The sequence below is a fragment of the Pygocentrus nattereri genome, chromosome 28, assembly GCF_015220715.1.
Source record: "Pygocentrus nattereri isolate fPygNat1 chromosome 28, fPygNat1.pri, whole genome shotgun sequence".
NCBI lineage: Eukaryota > Metazoa > Chordata > Actinopteri > Characiformes > Serrasalmidae > Pygocentrus > Pygocentrus nattereri.
Genome location: NC_051238.1, coordinates 17,860,443 through 17,879,676, shown reverse-complemented (window position 1 = coordinate 17,879,676; position 19,234 = coordinate 17,860,443). Strand labels below are relative to the sequence as shown.

At 37.6% G+C, this 19,234-nt stretch overlaps 2 protein-coding genes across 2 annotated transcripts; both read right to left on the bottom strand.

Moving 5' to 3' along the window:
- Positions 1 to 233: 233 nt before the first annotated feature.
- On the bottom strand, positions 234 to 4,280 carry magoh (mago homolog, exon junction complex subunit). Its single transcript, XM_017721316.2, has 5 exons — positions 4,060 to 4,280; positions 1,858 to 1,916; positions 1,667 to 1,777; positions 1,449 to 1,531; positions 234 to 438 (listed from the first exon to the last, which is right to left on the bottom strand). Exons 1-5 carry the CDS (start codon positions 4,148 to 4,150, stop codon positions 339 to 341), a joined length of 444 nt encoding a protein of 147 aa, XP_017576805.1. The 5' UTR covers positions 4,151 to 4,280; the 3' UTR covers positions 234 to 338.
- Positions 4,281 to 5,910: 1,630 nt separating this feature from the next.
- Positions 5,911 to 19,154, bottom strand: uck2a (uridine-cytidine kinase 2a). The gene is made up of 7 exons (XM_017721308.2): positions 19,000 to 19,154; positions 13,032 to 13,191; positions 11,619 to 11,715; positions 11,303 to 11,445; positions 10,855 to 10,952; positions 9,347 to 9,395; positions 5,911 to 8,702 (listed from the first exon to the last, which is right to left on the bottom strand). Exons 1-7 carry the CDS (start codon positions 19,108 to 19,110, stop codon positions 8,566 to 8,568), a joined length of 795 nt encoding a protein of 264 aa, XP_017576797.1. The 5' UTR covers positions 19,111 to 19,154; the 3' UTR covers positions 5,911 to 8,565.
- Positions 19,155 to 19,234: the final 80 nt, after the last annotated feature.

Genomic DNA, 19,234 nt, shown 5'->3' with positions numbered 1-19,234 from the left:
GTAAATAATGCATGGTTACGACTTAGTAAAGCATGGGAACTAAATCATGGCCACACATTAGGATCTCATTCCCACGCTTTACTAAGTTGTGGCCACGTTATTTTTATTTATACAGGATGTCACCGGCAGGGACTTCATAGTATTATTGTATTTGAATTTATAAAAGATTTATTACTATATTTGTTTAAAAAAAATGCATGCTAAGCTTTTCTACATAAAAATAAACTTCCACGTTTGAGTGAATCAATCATTTATTTAAAAAAGAAAACATAAATCAGAAATTTACAAATGTTAAGAAGCCAAAAAACAAAACTGTCACACTGTAAAAACTGCTGAACTTAGATAGGCTTGATCTTGAAATGGAGCCCAATGAGACTGAAGACAAGACACTTGAGGTCTTGTACCAGGTAGTAGAACACTCTGAGGCCTTCTGGGTCCCTGAGGAATAGGAAAGTCAATGTATGAGCAATGTTGATAGGCCACAACAGCAGGTAAAACCTGTAAAGCAAAGCTGGAAGTTTCTCATTACATGAAGAAGCAGGACAAACCCTGGCCATTAAATTCACAAGTGAGAAAGGTCATTCTTCATTGGGAGTCCAGAAACATTGTACAGCAAATGGCCACATGAAAAAATCATTTCCAGGTATTTTACATTTTTATGTTGCTTTTATATTGCATTTAGTAAGTCATGCCTTTTATAGTTTGATTACCATGAGGGAAACATTTGTGGATTTTCAGAAGTATGTAAAAAAAAAAAAAAATTTATTTTATATCTGTTTAATAAATAAATAAATAAATATATAAATATATATATATATATATATATATATATATATATATATATATATATATATATATATATCAATGAAATACCACATTTCACTCCTTTAGACATGTTTGTGTGACAAATCCTTCAAAGTTCTATCAATGTTTAATTAACTTGTTTTCTGATTTAAAAGACTTAGGCAATAGGCAAGAACTGAATACATGGTGCTAATTTCTGAAAGCAACTCCAACTCTTGACTCCTGCTGGTGGAGTTGATGAAGTTGACTTTCCAACTTCGCTTGATTTTAACTCATAGCACCAAAACATTGATAAAGGGATACAGCAAAGAGTAAACCATACATTGGACATTTAACTACAGTTATGGTAGGGTACAACGAACCTTTTTTTTTTTTTTTAAGTCATGTTGGTTCTGTTGAGTGTAGCCTTAAGCTATCGCCTTTACATTACACTGAGGACCATCTTAAGAACAATTGGTTTAAACCATAAATATGAACTTTAAACTAGCCAGGTCAGGTGCTATGTTTGTTAACTTGGGCTAACAATGTGCGGTAAATATAAGAACATTAATAACGTTTGGCTATATGTTGCAACAGTTTGCCAAAAGCACAGTTCACTCATTTATGCTTCGCATTCACAGTCGTCACACTGGTAGAACACTTACTTAGACTGGTTGACATCAATCAAAGATCCAATTTTGGATGTTGTGAATGAGATGTGTTCATCACCGATGACAATCTCCAGTTCCTAGAAAATGGAAATGAAAAGAATCAAAGTAACTGAATACTTAAAAAGACCTAGAAACTTACTTTTCCAAAGTCTTTGACTGATTGCTTTCCTTGCAGTGTGAGGAAAAAGTAATGTTCTATTTGCTTGACAAACCTGTCTTCCGACCCTATCGGGAGGGGGCCACAATGCATCATCTTCCTTGGTGATTTCACTGTCATCTATGATCCTTTTCAGCTCCTCCATCACGCTCTTGTGAACATACGCCTTAAAAAAAGAAGACATTAACCTGAAATCTTGCCCTTTACACAAAACAATGTTTAAGATATAAAGAACAAATGTTTTACCTCCTTTCTGATCATGACATCATTTTTATAGTTGCTGTTGTTGGCATATCTCAGCTTCCCTACACAAAAAAAAAAACAACAACAATAATTACCATACTCTACACTCTTTACAGTTTACATCTAACTGTAGCGCATTCTTTACAGTTTACATCTAACGGTAGCGCGTTCTTTACAGTTTACATCTAACGGTAGCGCGTTCTTTACAGTTTACATCTAACTGTAGCGCGTTCCTTACAGTTTACATCTAACTGTAGCGCGTTCCTTACAGTTTACATCTAACTGTAGCGCGTTCCTTACAGTTTACATCTAACTGTAGCGTGTTCCTTACAGTTTACATCTAACTGTAGTACGTTCCTGTAGCACGTTCTTTACAGTTTACATCAAACTGTAGCTCGTTCCTTACAGTTTACATCTAATTGTAGCGCGTTCCATACAGTTTACATCTAACTGTAGCGCGTTCCATACAGTTTACATCTAACTGTAGCGCGTTCCATACAGTTTACATCTAACTGTAGCGCGTTCCATACAGTTTACATCTAACTGTAGCGCGTTCCATACAGTTTACATCTAACTGTAGCGCGTTCCTTACAGTTTACATCTAACTGTAGCGCGTTCTTTACAGTTTACATCTAACTGTAGCGCGTTCGTTAGTTTACATCTAACTGTAGCGCATTCCTGTAGCACGTTCTTTACAGTTTACATCTAATTGTAGCGCATTCCTTACAGTTTACATCTTAACTTAATTTAACTTAACTGTAGCGCGTTCCTTACAGTTTACATCTTAATTTAACTTAACTGTAGCGCGTTCCTTACAGTTTACATCTAACTGTAGCGCGTTCTTTACAGTTTACATCTAACTGTAGCGCGTTCTTTACAGTTTACATCTAACTGTAGCGCGTTCTTTACAGTTTACATCTAACTGTAGCGCGTTCTTTACAGTTTACATCTAACTGTAGCGCGTTCTTTAGTTTACATCTAACTGTAGCGCATTCCTGTAGCACGTTCTTTACAGTTTACATCTAATTGTAGCGCTTTCCTTACAGTTTACATCTTAACTTAATTTAACTTAACTGTAGCGCGTTCCTTACAGTTTACATCTTAATTTAACTTAACTGTAGCGCGTTCCTTACAGTTTACATCTAACTGTAGCGCGTTCTTTACAGTTTACATCTAACTGTAGCGCGTTCTTTACAGTTTACATCTAACTGTAGCGCGTTCTTTACAGTTTACATCTAACTGTAGCGCGTTCTTTACAGTTTACATCTAACTGTAGCGCGTTCGTTAGTTTACATCTAACTGTAGCGCATTCCTGTAGCACGTTCTTTACAGTTTACATCTAATTGTAGCGCATTCCTTACAGTTTACATCTTAACTTAATTTAACTTAACTGTAGCGCGTTCCTTACAGTTTACATCTTAACTTAACTTAACTTAACTGTAGCGCGTTCCTTACAGTTTACATCTTAACTTAACTTAACTGTAGCGCGTTCCTTACAGTTTACATCTTAATTTAACTTAACTGTAGCGCGTTCCTTACAGTTTACATCTTAATTTAACTTAACTGTACCGCGTTCCTTACAGTTTACATCTTAATTTAACTTAACTGTACCGCGTTCCTTACAGTTTACATCTTAATTTAATTTAACTTAACTGTAGCGTGTTCCTTACAGTTTACATCTTAATTTAATTTAACTTAACTGTAGCGCGTTCCTTACAGTTTACATCTTAACTTAATTTAACTTAACTGTAGCGCGTTCCTTACAGTTTACATCTTAATTTAATTTAACTTAACTGTAGCGCGTTCCTTACAATTTACATCTTAACTTAATTTAAATTAACTGTAGCGTGTTCCTTACAGTACTACAGTTCCTACAGGACTAAGCAGACAGGGCTGCATAATATTTAACCCCTTGCAATTAAGGGTTGGCAATATTGCAAAAATATGAAATAACCTCCGAACACGAACAGAACTCAAATCTACTTAGACCTAGATAGCTTAGCTAACTAGCTCACAACTGTACTCACCTACAATACTACTAGTATTATTACAACGATAAAACCTTTCTCTCCTCGCGTAGGTTCGTGTGAAAGCCGATTTTCAGGCCTGAAGCCGGTCGCTCACTCGGACGGCATTTGTCGCTGTTAGCACGCCGGCTAGGTAACACTAGCTTAGCTCCCTGGCGCTAAAATGGATATTACTCACCGTCCGGCCTAAACTCAAACTCCAGAAACTCGTGTCCGAATTTTCCTTTGTGGCCCACATAATATCTTAAATAGAAGTCGCTCGTCGACATAACTGTGCTAATAAATTCTTGAAGACTCCCGGAGATGTAAAGCAACAAAACCTCACGGCTCCAAACTGAACCGCCGATTAGCAACTCGTACGAGCTCACAGTGTCGCACACTGCCGTGTTGAAGGACGCGTCTTGATGATGATTGGGACGAGCTCGTAATTACCAACGACGACCTCGTGAGGGCAGTAAAAACCCAGATTGTGCTGGGGCGCTGTGCTGGCGGGGCGGTCTCTGGTGAAAAAGCGAAAGGTGAATATGCCCTGCATTACTCCGGTTTAAGGGGAGCCTGGAGATTTTCTGTTTATATCAGAAACACGACTGCGAAACGCCAGAAGGCGCCCGCGAGAGGGTCTTAAAAGAATGAGGGTGAAAGGAGCCAAACCGCTGAAAACGAAATGTTTAAATAGTTCCCAACCATATCCAGCAATGAAAACGTAAATGTATATTGCCTTTGTTGGAATAAAATTAAATAAAAAGAAAATGCTTATTGGTTTGTATTACTGATACTGAGTGCTGATTGGTTTGCATTACTGATACTGAGTGCTAATTGGTTTGCGTTACTGATACTGGGTGCTGATTGGTTTGTGTTACTGATACTGGGTGCTGATTGGTTTGCGTTACTGATACTGTGTGCTGATTGGTTTGTGTTACTAATACTGAGTGCTGATTGGTTTACATTACTGATACTTAGTGCTAATTGGTTTGCGTTACTGATACTGAGTGCTGATTGGTTTGTGTTACTGATACTGAGTGCTGATTGGTTTGTGTTAAAACCAAAAACAGTGGCGTTATATGGAGCCCCGCTGGTGACGACTTGTTTAAATAAAAATTATGCGTGGCCATGCCTTATTAATGCATGGGAACGAGATCCTAATGCATGGCCACAACTTAGTAAGGTGTGGGAATGAGATCACAGTCTCATTCCCAAGTCGTGGCCATGCATTAGGATCTCGTTTCCACACTTTACGAAGTTGTAGCCACGACTTAATCATCTTATTCCCGTGCCTTAAAAAGCCATGTCCACACATTGTTTTTATTAATACAGGACGTCACCAGCAGGCCTCCGTAGTGTTAAAATATTTGAATGCCACTCTTGGCTCAGGAAATGAATGTATTCTTCTATTCAAAAAAATATTTAGACATTTACAAACTGTAATTTTGGTCAAAAGCTTAGAATTAACTCTGAATTCACTTTGGACTCTCTCGAGAGCACCCTCTAGCGTTTGACAATCGTACTGAGTGACGATTCTCCTCATCAAAAATGACCTGAAAACAAGCCATGCTCATCCAGCGTTTCTTCAAAGATCAAGGGTACTTATATAGAGTCTGTCTCCCTTTTAATGCAATAACAGCCTCTAGTCTTCTGGTAAGGCCATATAAAACACGTACTGGAACACTGCTGTGACAATTTGATTTCATTCACATACAAGAGCGTTAGTGAGGTTAGTGGATGACTGGGTCTGGGTCACAGTTGTTACTCCAACTTATCCCAGATATTTGATTGTGCTCCATAACTCCAGTTCTACTGCCCCACAGCCCAGTGCTGGTGGTCTTTGTACCCCTCTAACGTTAGCCAACGATTGACATTGGTCATGGTGACCTTAGGCTCTAGTGCGGCTGATCTAGAGCATCTCATTTAGCAATACTTTTCTATTGATTATACAAACTGAATGCACAACTGGAGAGTGGGTGCTCCTCGAAGAACATGAATTCGAAGAGGTGTCTGGACACATAGTGTATATGAACATTGGCAAACCACATGCAAGGTACAAAACTTTATTTAATCTTTCAATTCATTTCATTTATCCTTTTATACAACTTTCTTAATTTGTTTAAACATTTACAATACATTGTGAATCATTTAGACGCTTACAATGAAGAGCGAACACATCATCCGGGTTTTTAATTCAGATATTTTGCAAGCAGGAGCCTATAGATTGTTGTTTGAACGCAGTGTCTTGTGCTGCTTGCAAGCTTTCTGACAGCAGGACCACCAACCCAACATCATCTCATTTGTGGACCTTTCATTCAGACACCTGGAATCTGATCTGCATAAATCTATCGTCACAAAAATCTCTCAGCTTTTAATACAAAGATCATGGCCTAAAGACATCACTCAGTTAAGATAAACTCATTTTAAATACCTGGCCCACCAGGCATAACACTGCATATATGCAAGCTTCTTTTAACAGTAGAAAGTGTCAAATTTCCAGTTTGGGAATATCAACTTTTATACATATAATGTGACATAATCTAGGAAAATCAATACAAAATTCCATGAGTCCGTGAGTGCATTGCACAATAATAAACTCCACAGTGAACTTCACACCTTACAATGAAATCAAGTGTTCTTGTAATCTGCATAATTTGTAGTCATATAGGATTATGATGGTCACATAGTGGTTTTGCATCAGTTACAGTGACTGTGTTTAACCTGTTTCTATGGTAATGAAAGTGGTCAGTAGCAGTTGATTTAAGGCATATTGCAGTTTTCCCCCCAAAAGCTGGCATCTGAAGAAACCAAACCATGGGAATACCTGATTTAGGTGTGCATGTTTTGCATGAGTATTTGTAGATGTGTACAAGCAGTACATGCCTTAGACAGGCTAGTTAGAGGAGGCAGTTGGTAATGATTAATATCAGAACACACTGATCCATAGACATTAAATACTGTACACAAAACATGAGCAGTCTAAAAGCAATTATTTACATAACTTAGAACTAGTGGGAACAGGCCAAAAACCTAGTAAACTCAAAGTAACATTTATATATTAGGCCCTTAGGCAGAGCATTTTTATTGGACTCTGGCTCCCAAAACACCACAATTATGAATTTAGTGTATAATCACATCAAATGCATATTACACTTGTAAATATATGAAATACCCTGTATCATAGCAGCAGTGTAAAGGGAAATGTGTCTGCCAGACCAAAAAAACAAAGACAAGAAAATCAGCCATACTGGTTGTTTTCTCAAGGTCATGAGTCATACTTTTAATTTCCTGAGGGTTGTCTTGTTTTTTTTTTTTTTTTGTTAAAAAAAGAAAAAAAAAGTAAGAGGTTTGTTTTGATTGATATAAAAAAATTATCTACCTTCAGAGAAGAGTGTTTAGTGTGTTTTAAGAAGCAGTAATGAGCCCTTTAAGGGAAAACAAATGGGAAACACCACCAGTTCTCTTGATACTTCCCTGAAGTATCTTAAGTAGAATATTATGGTAGATGGAGCTAGCACTGGGATCCTGAGCAAGAGAAAAGGTGAGCCTACTGCACCCTTTAATAAACTGAACATGCATATTAAAGAATGCCAAATGGATTCTTTGGTGAATTTTGTGTTTCATAGTGATTGGAGTGGCATTACGGTGTATGCTTCATGTTGCTAGGTTACAACATTAAAACAAAAACATGGCCAGTAGTGCTAAACACTAACCCAAAATAAGGAAGGTCAATGATCTCCTAAAGACATGCAGGCAAAACAATCTGATGACCATAGTCCTTAATATATAGAGTATTCATGACATAAAATATTTAAAAACTGGTAAAAGTTCAGGGAAAAAAAAAAAGATTTCAAGTATATGATTTTTCATCTGCCTTTAAAATTAGAAGACAAAAGGATGCAACATCAAATACAGTACAGAAAGGACACGGATATGGGTTCTGGACTTAATCTGTGTCAGAGGAACTGGCTACATTGGAGCTGGAGAATAACCAAATTCCCTTCCAAGTGTCTGTCACAGAATTACTAAATTTTTTACTATATAAATTCCACCCTGATTTGTACAGAGGGTTGATATTTACTGAAATGTAGCATGAAGATGGTTATCTTTCCTTAGGAGCGATGATCAGATTGTACTTTCTGGTGAAATAATTGGTAACAGGCCAAAGACGGAAGTGCTGACTAAATGGTTAGGAGGAAATATCATGCCAATTTATGATTAACCCTAAGTAGGCAAGGGGTCTATCAGTAATGTTGAAAGATGCAAGACCTTCACTTTGCATTTCCACCTTTACAATTTTGCACTACTTCACTAATTTACCAGCTAGGTCCATCTGGCAAAACTGTAAAGCCATCTGGACATTCTCCTCCTTTACTTCACAAATCCTCTCAAAAAGGGGAGCAAAGAGTTAACAGAATTCATAGATGAATAACACAGAAAAAAACAAGTTTGACCGGTCATCATTTTGAACCAAGAGCATTCCCCTCAAAAGTAAGTGCACAGACAAAAAACAAAATGAAAAGAAAAAAAAAACCAAAAGGACATAAAACAATAACTATACAAAATCAAAGAAGGCATTTCTTGAATTTCTTAACTGTTTTAAATACAGTATTTGTGAATTGCAAGTATGTACAAACAATCCTCCATTTCTCCCTCCACTCCTTTACTGTCATCCTTCTCTGATTCCCACTTTCAGTGTGTATCAGTGTGGCCTACTGCTGGACTCCGATGGCTGCCGCTTTCGTGGTGCACTATGGCCATTGAGGCAACCGTTCAGCCGTTTGGTCAAACCACCATTCAGAATGTCCTGGATGTGCTGTACTATCAGATTTATGGCAACTGAAAACAGATAAGAAGCATGCCAAGTTAAACAGAGCTGCACAGAACATATTTGTAGAGGGTAGGCAAGATGACCATCTTCAATGGGTTGAGTGATTATTACACCAAGTAAAATACTCAAACATGGGGACGCTCAGTGATCCTGATACCATATGGGTACTGACAGACGATTCCATGAAAAAAAACAAAACATCATCAGACAGACGTTTAAATTATTTCCAACTGATATTTGATGACTGTGGTACTCTGGAAGAGCACAATGTTAAAGTGATGGTGGGTTACTTTGTTAAATTGTCTAAAAGTTATTAATTTTACTGCATTATAACCCCTTTAAGAAAAAGTGTTGCAATTGAAATCCAGCTGGATTTAGTAGTAATTTAAACATTTCATAAATGTTTATGTATTGGTATGTACATGAAAAACATTACACTGGTCCACAGTTCCCATACACACAAATTAGAATTTGAGAATGGCCTTGTTAGACACCATCAAAACATCCCATGGCATTCCAAAACAAAATAGGTGATAGATGTTACCAAAACATTTCTGCAGTTTCATGGTCAAGCCCTGTCTAATCGCACATTTGGACAAAGAAATAAAGTAACAGACATCCACTTACAAACATTCACACACTCTAATCTCACCTAGATTATCAGCTCCCCTTGGGATGATCACATCAGCATATTTCTTTGTCTGAGAACACAAAAACAAGCAGGATTATATAAGAGTTCCTGGGAAAAATTTCCTGTCAAGCGTGCTCCAGTTCATAAGCATTTCTGAAGCTGTTCCTTGCTGACATCATGCCAAACACATTCTTTGTGAAACGATCTCCTTGAAAAAGTGCCCAACATCTGACTCATTTTAACTAGTACCAACAAATAACAATTTAATAATACATTTGTGAAAAGACTGGTAAGGCTTATAAAAACAAGTAGTTGCACAATCAAATGTGAAGAAATGTTGACAAACATTAAACAACTACAAAACAATAATAAAATCTGAAATAAAAAACTTGGGTAAAATTAAGGTTAGGACAAATCATAACATGGGGTCATATTTTAATTTATATTACAATAAAATTTTGCACTTTTCTATTAACTGAAAAAAAGGGTTATACAAACAACACTATTTTCTAAAGAAATACAACAAAAGAAACAGTTGGCTGCTCAAACAGCAGGTGTGGTCGTGACACAGAGCAAAGAAGTAAGAGAATATCAAGGGCAACACCTGGCACAGGAAGGAGGAATACTATTTCACTGATATACACAAAGACAGTTAAACTGAATAGTTAGTGAAAAACACATGACCACAGATAGGCTGACATTGTCTGTACAGGTATACCAACATTGTGTCACAATGATCTTGTTCAGCAGTTTTAGCTACACTGACAGATAGCAAGCATTATATCCATTATATTATATCATTCTATCTAAACATATAAAAAAGGTTATTATCTGAAAAAATCTGGTTAGCATTTACATCAAAGGTTCCCTTTGGTGCAACTTAAAAAGAAAAAAAAACTGTCAGGTTTGCAAGACATTCTGTTAGCACAGTGTACCAAACCCAAAATGTTTTCACGTTTTATCTTAAAGTAACCTGGTTACCCAAAATGTTGAGTTCACTGAACCTATAATAGCTAACCGAACAATGGATCAGTAATATACATTCAGTTACCTTATTATGTGAAGTTCAATGAACTCTCAATTTTAAGACAACCAGGTTACTTACATCAAGTTCAAGCATTGAGTAATTTCTTTCCAGTGCAGCCATGATGAACAATTAGTTACTACACCACTAAATCACATCAAATATCATAGTATTATAGTCATATTTGGAAAATATTTTGAACTTTATCAGTACCACCCAGCACTAATCACACACACTTTAGTTTCAGCTTATATAACCCAGTCTCAACCAAAAATGCTTCACTAGCTTTATTTATGATTTGGAAGCCATTCAGTGAAACTCACTTGTAAAAAAACATACCTGGATGCAATGATTGACTTTTGTAGTAAAGAATAAATAATGCAACTTAATCATGTATTACTCATATACTGCAGCGTCACCCAAAATATTAATACATGTACCACCAGAGGAGAAAGCTGGTAGGTTCTATAAAGAGAAGTAAGGTGTAGAATACTGTATGACTCACTGGCAGGCAGAACTCTTCAAAGGCAGGCTTCACAAACGTGATATACTGGCTTAGCACCTGCTCTAAGTCCCGCCCTCGCTCACTGATGTCTCTCAAGACTGATAAAGAAAAGAAAAAAAAAAAGAAAGACCAACCATGAAATAAAATTACATAGGAATTACAAGTGTTGCCAATGGTAAGAATGGCACAGTCAATATGAAACAGCAATCCCTTGAGCCCTGGGTTAAGTAATCTTAAGACATATAGTTCAAATATAACACTAGGAATTATTCTACAACTACTATGATACTAATGTAGTTAGAAATGCGAACTAAAGCATAGGCTCACATAAAAGATGTTATTTTTGGTTTAAGGGATTAAAACTGTACAAACCAACTAGATTTTTTCCTGGTTTATTTTGTGCCTGGGTTTCAACTGTGAACAATGAAGCCTTTTTCCCCCCACTCACCTCTGCGTGAGAGTCGTGTATCTGCATCTGTATCCACAAACAGCTTCATCTGAAACAGGTCCCGGATCTCCTGCGAGTAGAACATGAGGATGCCCTCAAATAGCACCACGTCAGCTGGGTACACAGTGACCGTTTCCTCCTTCCTATAGAGAAACAATGAAAAACCAACAAAAAGGTTTCTTCTACCAGGTATTTGCACATATAAAAGACCAAAACCAAAAATGTCTAACTTCAATGCCCAGTCATAAAAACACACTATTGAACTATTGCTGTCCAAATCAAATTCATAGTTCTTTAAGAAGCATTAAGAACTGACCTTGAATGGGTAACAAAGTCATAAACTGGGATCTGAACTGTACTTCCATCCATGATGTCCCAAAGAGTCTTCACTATCAACTCGTTATCAAATGCATCTAATGACAAGAACAAACAAGGGATTAGCCTCAAAGATTGACAGGTTGGTAATCACCAGGGCAAGGTGACAAACTGTTACAAGGCGAGTGTAATGGCAGATCTGTTAAGTCAGGAAATTCCACATGCTGACACACACTTCAGCATCTGCTGAAGACTGCAGATACCTGTCATTTGTTGTATATGTCCAAAGACCTGCTCAACACACATCTTCTGAAATCAATTAATTAATAGGCAGTTTGCCCACTCTTTGCTGCAGTAACTCTATTCAAGTAAAAAAGGGCAGCTCCACAGTCCAATGCCGCAAGACTTTATGATCCTCTAGCCAGCCGCTGGCATTGGGAATGGTAATTTGGAGCTCCATAAAAAGTATGCTTTTTTAATGTAAATTATACTATCTGTGTGTGTCAACACTTGTGTCAGCAATGTGTGCACCTTAAAGGAATGGTTCAGTGAGAAATCAAATTTACACTATTTTCCCACATAGCCCAGATCAATCAGCCAAGACATGTTTGGTGTCCAAATTTTGCTTCTTTAGTTTTAAACTGGAGCTAGGGGGTTAACATTGCTAACAAAAACTAGCAATCAATATTCAACCAAATGTTTTCTTTCCTGGCCTTTATTAAGGTTGCGCAGATTTGTTGTTGTGATTTAGTGCACAACATGATTTACTGTTTAAAAAAAAAACAAAACTTCACTGTGTAGCTAAATGCAGCAGGCAGCTATTCTGCAATGGTAACTCACAGACTCCCCTTCCAATGCATTACAGGGGCATATGGACTCTAGTACAGAGTGGTTATCTGAGTTACCATAACCCTTCTGTCAGCTCGAATCAGTCTGACCATTCTCTGTTGATCTCTCTTCAACAAGGCATTTCCATCTGCAGAACTGCCGGTCACATTTTAATTTATTGCACCATTCTGAGTGACCAATAGAATCCTAGAATCCTTGTGTAAAAACCCTAGAAGACCAGCAATTAAAGAAATACTCAAATGTGCCCGTCTGGGACCAACAAACATGCCATGGTCAAAATCAGTGAGATAATTTTTCTAAGCAAAATCTGCATACCAAACGTGTCTCAGCACTGGAGTAAATGGAAAATTGTGTACATTTTTAAATCTTAATTTAATTATTAATAGGCTTGGATATTTTGGACATACAATGTACATCAAGCATTCTATAGAATGGAATCAAACACAACAGAAATGGTAACAAGATGATAGAAGGGGTATAATCATTTAGGTGTTTTTAAAAATGAATCTGTAAAATTATACAAGAGTGTAACATCTATTTAACAATTATATTACTGCTGCCTTACCTGGGTGATCAAAGTTGAACTGTCCTTTGAGAGCTTTGGCCTTTTGTTCAGAAGTAAGCACCTTGTAGAAGCTGTCCTGACTGAGAATTGCAACCTGCCTTTGGTGATGGTCAATCTTATTTTGGCCAAGGAGCTCCATGATCTTTGCACAGACTGATGACTGAAGTAAAACAGAAACAAACAAAATCATTCAAACTTTTCAGACAGCGTTTTGCATTAACCTATGGTACCTATGGATAACCTCTGGAAAATGGGATCATAATTTAAATGGCTGTAATACCAGATGTTAATGACTGAAAATTGGATTCTGTACTGTAAGGTATAGAACAATTTCATCAGCATTCTGCAAATACTGAAGTAAGAAAACTTCAGTTTACATTTAATTAACATCAACATTACCATAAAGCACTATAAGCTGTATTATATGTCTGAATGGTGGCATATGAATAAAACAGAGCACCAATGATGCAATTTTGGTACACATTAACTAATTCTACAAAAATTACTTTTCAAATCAGATCTATCTGATTCATGCCCATGAGATCTTCTTGAGAACAGTCAGATTGGAATCCATGTGTTGTTTTCACAGCGCATGCAGCACCTTTTAATGATAACAGCAGCATCAAATCCAACCAGTAAACAGTGCAAAGGTATTATTGCCTTTGTCTTGATCTAGTAGTGACTGGTGGTCTTTGCAATGAAGCCTTTTTCCTCTGGTTAGTTTGTTTGTTGTTCATGACACACATGCTTCATTCATGTGACGTTATTGATTAGGACATGTGCATGTGGGTTGTTTCAGAAGTTCACACAAGTTCATTTACATTAATGACAAATGAGTCACTTACCTACAGCCAAAAAGATTGGATGTGAGCATAAAGAACTGAGCAATGAGGCTTGAAAAGTAAATAAGCCTCTGAAGCGTAATGCTTTTACATCTTTGATCAACAGACTGCCTTTTACAGCAAGTCATGAAAAGGCCTTTAACACAGTGTCACATGACTCGATCAAAGCTGTTTAATTTTGTTGCACAGTTTTTGTTACTATTTTGTTTGATATCAATAAGTAATCATTAAACAAACAAAAAACTACATTAAACTACATGAATAAAATCAATGTGGAATTCTGTTTAAAACTCAAAAAAATGTTTTTGGCTCTTCTAATATTTTTACACGTTTGAGACTTACAACATGTCTATCTCAGATATTGTTGTGAAATACTGTAGAGACATATAGTGGCAGGTTTTCATGTCCTTCATTATAATGTGGAAGACTCTCTAGAGTAATTTTCTATTCAGTGAGTTAAACCACAGACAGATCACAGAATTCACAGCACATTTTATTCTTTTGCTGAAGGCCTGCTTGGCATCACTCTCTCTTACTTCTGCTTTCCTCATGTGTTATCTCCCAGTTTCTCCAGGAGTACCTTTTTTTATTCCAAGTATTATATATCCCTTATATATGTTTCCCTGCTGAAAACATAAATCAGCCATAGACATTTCCAGGAAAAGCCAATACCTTTAGGTACCGATCAAATAAATTTCTTATTCTACAAGGTACTGAAAAATGTCATTCAATACCAAATATCTAAGTAGTCAGTCTTAGCATCTGTGAGACAACAAACATACTCCTCAAAATCTAGACGGCTGATTGCTTGTCTTAATTGCATCCTGTAAGCCGTTATTAACACGTTTTGATTACTCTGCAGTCTCTCACAGTCTGATTACTCTCCAGCACCTCACACTCATTTCTGATTTAAGCCACACTCACTTTGTTTGTACTTTTAATGGAGGTACTGCAAGAATTAGAGTTCAGGAATCTGAACTGAAATTAACGTAGTGGAATTACTATCAATATCAAAAAAATGAAATGTTACCCAGCCATAGATATTTCCTTGCTTATGATTTTGCTGAGCCTGACCCTGGCTTAGACCATTTGGGCAAAGTCTGCTCAACTCAAAATATGCTGACGAAGTGTATTGCTGATTGTGAAGGCATTATAAGGCAAATTACTGATAAAACGGGTGGTCTAATTTCTGATTCCTACAAAAAAAAAAAAAATTACCATTTACTAATAACTAATGTGCAACAATATAGCACTGCTTTCAATCCCCAACGACATTGTTTTGTATATGAAATTATTTCATAGACGGACCAGTGATTATGCAGAATGGTAAATTCACATGGTATATATAATTGGTATTTTATTATTGCCAAAAATGTTTTTGCTATCTATTGGGTCTGCAATATCTACTACTGGCAGAAGTGTACAGTTCACCCAGATGTTACATTCTCATCTGTTAGGAATGCTGTTACAGACACATTTTAACAATACTGTGGCTTTATTAAATGTGGGGTAGGCATTGTACAATCACATATTTAGATGTTTTGTTACAGACCTCGTCAAGGGAAAATTTGAGGGAACTGGGCTCTGTAAGGCATTTTCTATTTCAGAAACCACCCACACACACACACAATCTGGACACAGTGTGCTGTAGAGAAGAATTTGATCTTCATCTTCAAGTAATTTGCTATCTGCAACTCTTTCTGACCACCAATGTTTAGCCACATTGTAATCCAGCCACATGGCAGCAGTCTGTCACAATTACTACAAAACATATGAAAGTGGAAAAGCTCAGAAAGGCTGCATGCTTTGTTTCTTCAATAACAATAAATGATTATTTATTAATAATAAATCAATCAAAAAAATGTAAGTGCCAAGGAGGTAAAATTACATGTTTTTTTTACATGTGATTATAAGTGACACGTTCACTACAGGTGACAAACTTTAGTGCACAATTTGACATTTGGAGGGATAAAATGGCACAAAATATCAAATGTGCCATAACTTTGGCACATCACACTTTATGTTTGTTATTTTAGCAATTTAACAGTATTTCTTTTATTAAAATATGCTGAAGTGTGTAATTCTTTTTACAAAATGAAATTTGACCCAAACCTTTGCATATAACTCTACATGGAATGCAGCTTAAGTGTCTTTAAATGTGCATAAAAGAAAAACAGTTAATCGAATAAAATAAAACATAAAATGCAATAATTGAAAAACATAAATGACTCAAATGATAAAACAAAATGTAAGCATTACAACAGGAAAGTCAAACTACACAAGTATGTTTTGAGCTCAAATCACTAAAATTAGATTTTTTTTTCTAAACAAGTTCAATATGTTTAGAGCATAAATACAGGAGGCAACACCACATTTTACACAGGACAGGAAGTTCTGTGAAAGATTAGGGTAAACACCAATTTAGTCATTATTCAGTGGGACAGTCTGAAATGTATACAGCAGCTGTACCTATATGTGCTCTAGACAAAAAAAATTGGCTACATATTTCATTTAAAATGGTTCATTTGAAGACACTACAAGGTTTGAAGAAAAGGACTAAAACACGAGAGCTTATACACTAATGGAACTTATTTACATTTAATATGTTACAAAAACGGACATTCAGACAAGAGATAGAACTCATTAGGCCAATCCATCACTCATCCCTGTTCCACCAGGTCTCCCAGAGATTTTACCAGCTGCAGCACTGCCTGTCTCAATCCATTTAACACATAATCCGCAAGCACTCTCAAGCTGTTCCTGGCTCTTTGTATAAACATGTGCTACCAGCATCTTTTAAGATAAACAGACATGACCACCTCAAGCCTTTGTATCATCACAAGCTCAAGGCCTATGCATGTTCGGATACTATGGCTCATCTAAGCTGCCATTTATGTTCATTAAAGAAATCCTGAGAACTGTTAAACAAAACCTTCATTTACATTAAATTTCAATATATTTGTTCTATGTTGTTCTACTGGTCCTATGTACAGCAACATAATTTAGCTTGTAAGCTCCTAATTACTGATAAAATAGTAAAAACAATAAATAAATACATTTTATTAATTAAAAATGTCAATAAGTTAGGGAATTGGCCTTTTATACGATAGGCCCCTACTGTCCCCACTGACAGCCCATCAGTGAAAATGCCAGAACAGGACAGATCTGTTGTGAGGTGGGAAACCCCTGCCCTGGCCTGTCATCACCCATTACTGCAGACACAGACTTAACCTTGCAGGCCAGACAAAAAAAAACTGTCCCTTGCCAGTGCTGACTAAACATTCTTCTGCCTCAGTCTGAGGCCCTTTTGTGTATCCAACAAGCTACTCTGCAGTTTAGAGATCTAAAGCCAATACCACCTAGGCTAGGCCGGACACCAGTGGTTCAACGCACTGCCATGAATGATGGGGATGCAGGAATTCTTTTATCCAACATACATAAGCAGACTGAATTAAACAAGGTTCACTTTTTGGCAACACTAATAATCAGGGGCACTAAACAAGACTGACAGGTACAGGACTGATAGGTACCTTTTTAGGCTACAATGTAATGATGAAAAAGTGATGAGTAGAAGTGCCACTTCAAAATCTAACATCTGCAAATTCTAATAACATTGTGTCCCTACATAAGTACAATGAAGACACAACATTCCAGCATAACTCAGAATTCTGAGTAAGAACATCCAAGCAAGGTCAATAAGAAGTGATATCAACCACTACCAAGTACAAACAGCACTTCCTTCAGTGCAGTCTGAACGCAGTGCAGAGATGCAGCACGGCCACCTGCCAGCTGGTGCTATGACTATTCAAACACATAACAGCAGTGACAAAACCTCCATAACTCTATAACCCCGTGCAAACGTGTAATGTGCATACATTTTTTAAAAGGGTGCTGAATGTGAATATATAAAAAGGTTATATACATACATCACAAAACATGTTACGACAATGTGGAAATAATACACACATGAAACTAAAAATCAACACTACTTTTATGTAATCAGATGTTCACACAATCTGATTTTACTGCGGTCTGACTTTCTTCATTTATCATATTCATATCATTTCATTCATCGTAGTTATTCAAGGCGATTCAAACAGCTGGTTCACACAACGCGTGAAGTACGTCATGATCTGTGAGCCAGAGAAGTGGCAAATCCATCCACTGTAGTGACCCAATTACCGTTTACCATCAGCATCCTTAAACATCTACCGTTAGCACTTCAGTATCACCAGTTACTGAGCTTCACCCAATCATTTGAATGCAGCGAAAACATAACTCTCGGCGGACTGAGAGAAAACGCGTTATCAACCAAACAAAGGGGGTCGCTGTTCTTTGTGAACGTGTGCGCTTAGAGAAATGTATTACAAGACACTTGCCGTTAGCTGTACCCATCAACTAACTTAACCGAATGTTTTGAGTGACTGAAAGCGTAAGATCCATATTTAACAGAGCATCTTGACATAGTTGCTTTAAAATGCTACCGGTGTGTTGATGTGGCACTGACGGCTGAATCTAGCGCAGCGAATCTGATGGAATCTGTCGGCGAGCTGGCTAACCGGGTCAAAGCACAAAAGCTAGCTACTCGTGCTTCACACACACCAGCAACAACACAGAGCAGAAACTGGCGATTTGTCATCTTACAAATAAAACGAAGTGATAAATCTAAGCTGAACAACGGGATGGGCGTGGATAAAATCATTCCTGTTAAGCTCCTATTAAAAGTTCTGCCGTACGTCGTTGACAGTTCCGCTGGGCCAGCTCTGACGAACATCATGATGTACGGGATGGATTAGGCTACATTTTCATATGTGAGGTCACCCATTGTTTAGGAGTTATCGGAAACTAACGTCTAACAGCACTAACTCACAAAACGACTGCTAAAACTGATCTCCCGGGATTACCGCCTTGTAGCTGGCCAGTCAGCCAGCTGGTAGATGACACTAAAACTCAGGGACAATACAGTAAGGAAAGGAAACCCGTTGGGAAAAGCAGTGAGGTCTGACAGGAGCCACGCGGTCACGGCGTCCTCTTCATCCACACACGGAGAGTAAAAAAGGGTTAGGAGCATCCTAATTCAAACACGCTTCCGTGGTCTAGGGGGAAATGAAGTCTGTAGTGCCTACCTTTCCGCTAGCCGTGCCGCCGGCGACCCCGATGAGGAAGGGCTGCCGGGGGCCGTGCTGCTCCTGCGGCTGCTCTGGAGTCTCGCACTCGGCCTCACGGTCTCCCGCCATGCTGCTGCTGCTGTGCGCGCCAGGCTGCTTTTAGCAAAGGAAACAGCACGCGCCCCTCCTCCTCCTCCTCCTCCTCCTCCTCAGTGCCTCTCACCGTGTCTAGCTTTTTTTCTCTTTGTGTTCC

Coding starts and splice junctions, on each gene's coding strand:
- uck2a (XM_017721308.2), bottom strand. CDS start 19,110: ATGGCGGGAGACCGTGAGGCCGAGTGCGAGACTCCAGAGCAGCCGCAG. Junction 11,446..11,618: donor GACTTTGTTACCCATTCAAG/GTCAGTTCTTAA, acceptor GTTTCTCTATAG/GAAGGAGGAAACGGTCACTG. Junction 8,703..9,346: donor AAGGGGAGCTGATAATCTAG/GTGAGATTAGAG, acceptor ATCTGTTTTCAG/TTGCCATAAATCTGATAGTA.
- magoh (XM_017721316.2), bottom strand. CDS start 4,150: ATGTCGACGAGCGACTTCTATTTAAGATATTATGTGGGCCACAAAGGA. Junction 1,917..4,059: donor GTTTGAGTTTAGGCCGGACG/GTGAGTAATATC, acceptor TTTTTTGTGTAG/GGAAGCTGAGATATGCCAAC. Junction 1,778..1,857: donor ATGTCATGATCAGAAAGGAG/GTAAAACATTTG, acceptor TCTTTTTTTAAG/GCGTATGTTCACAAGAGCGT.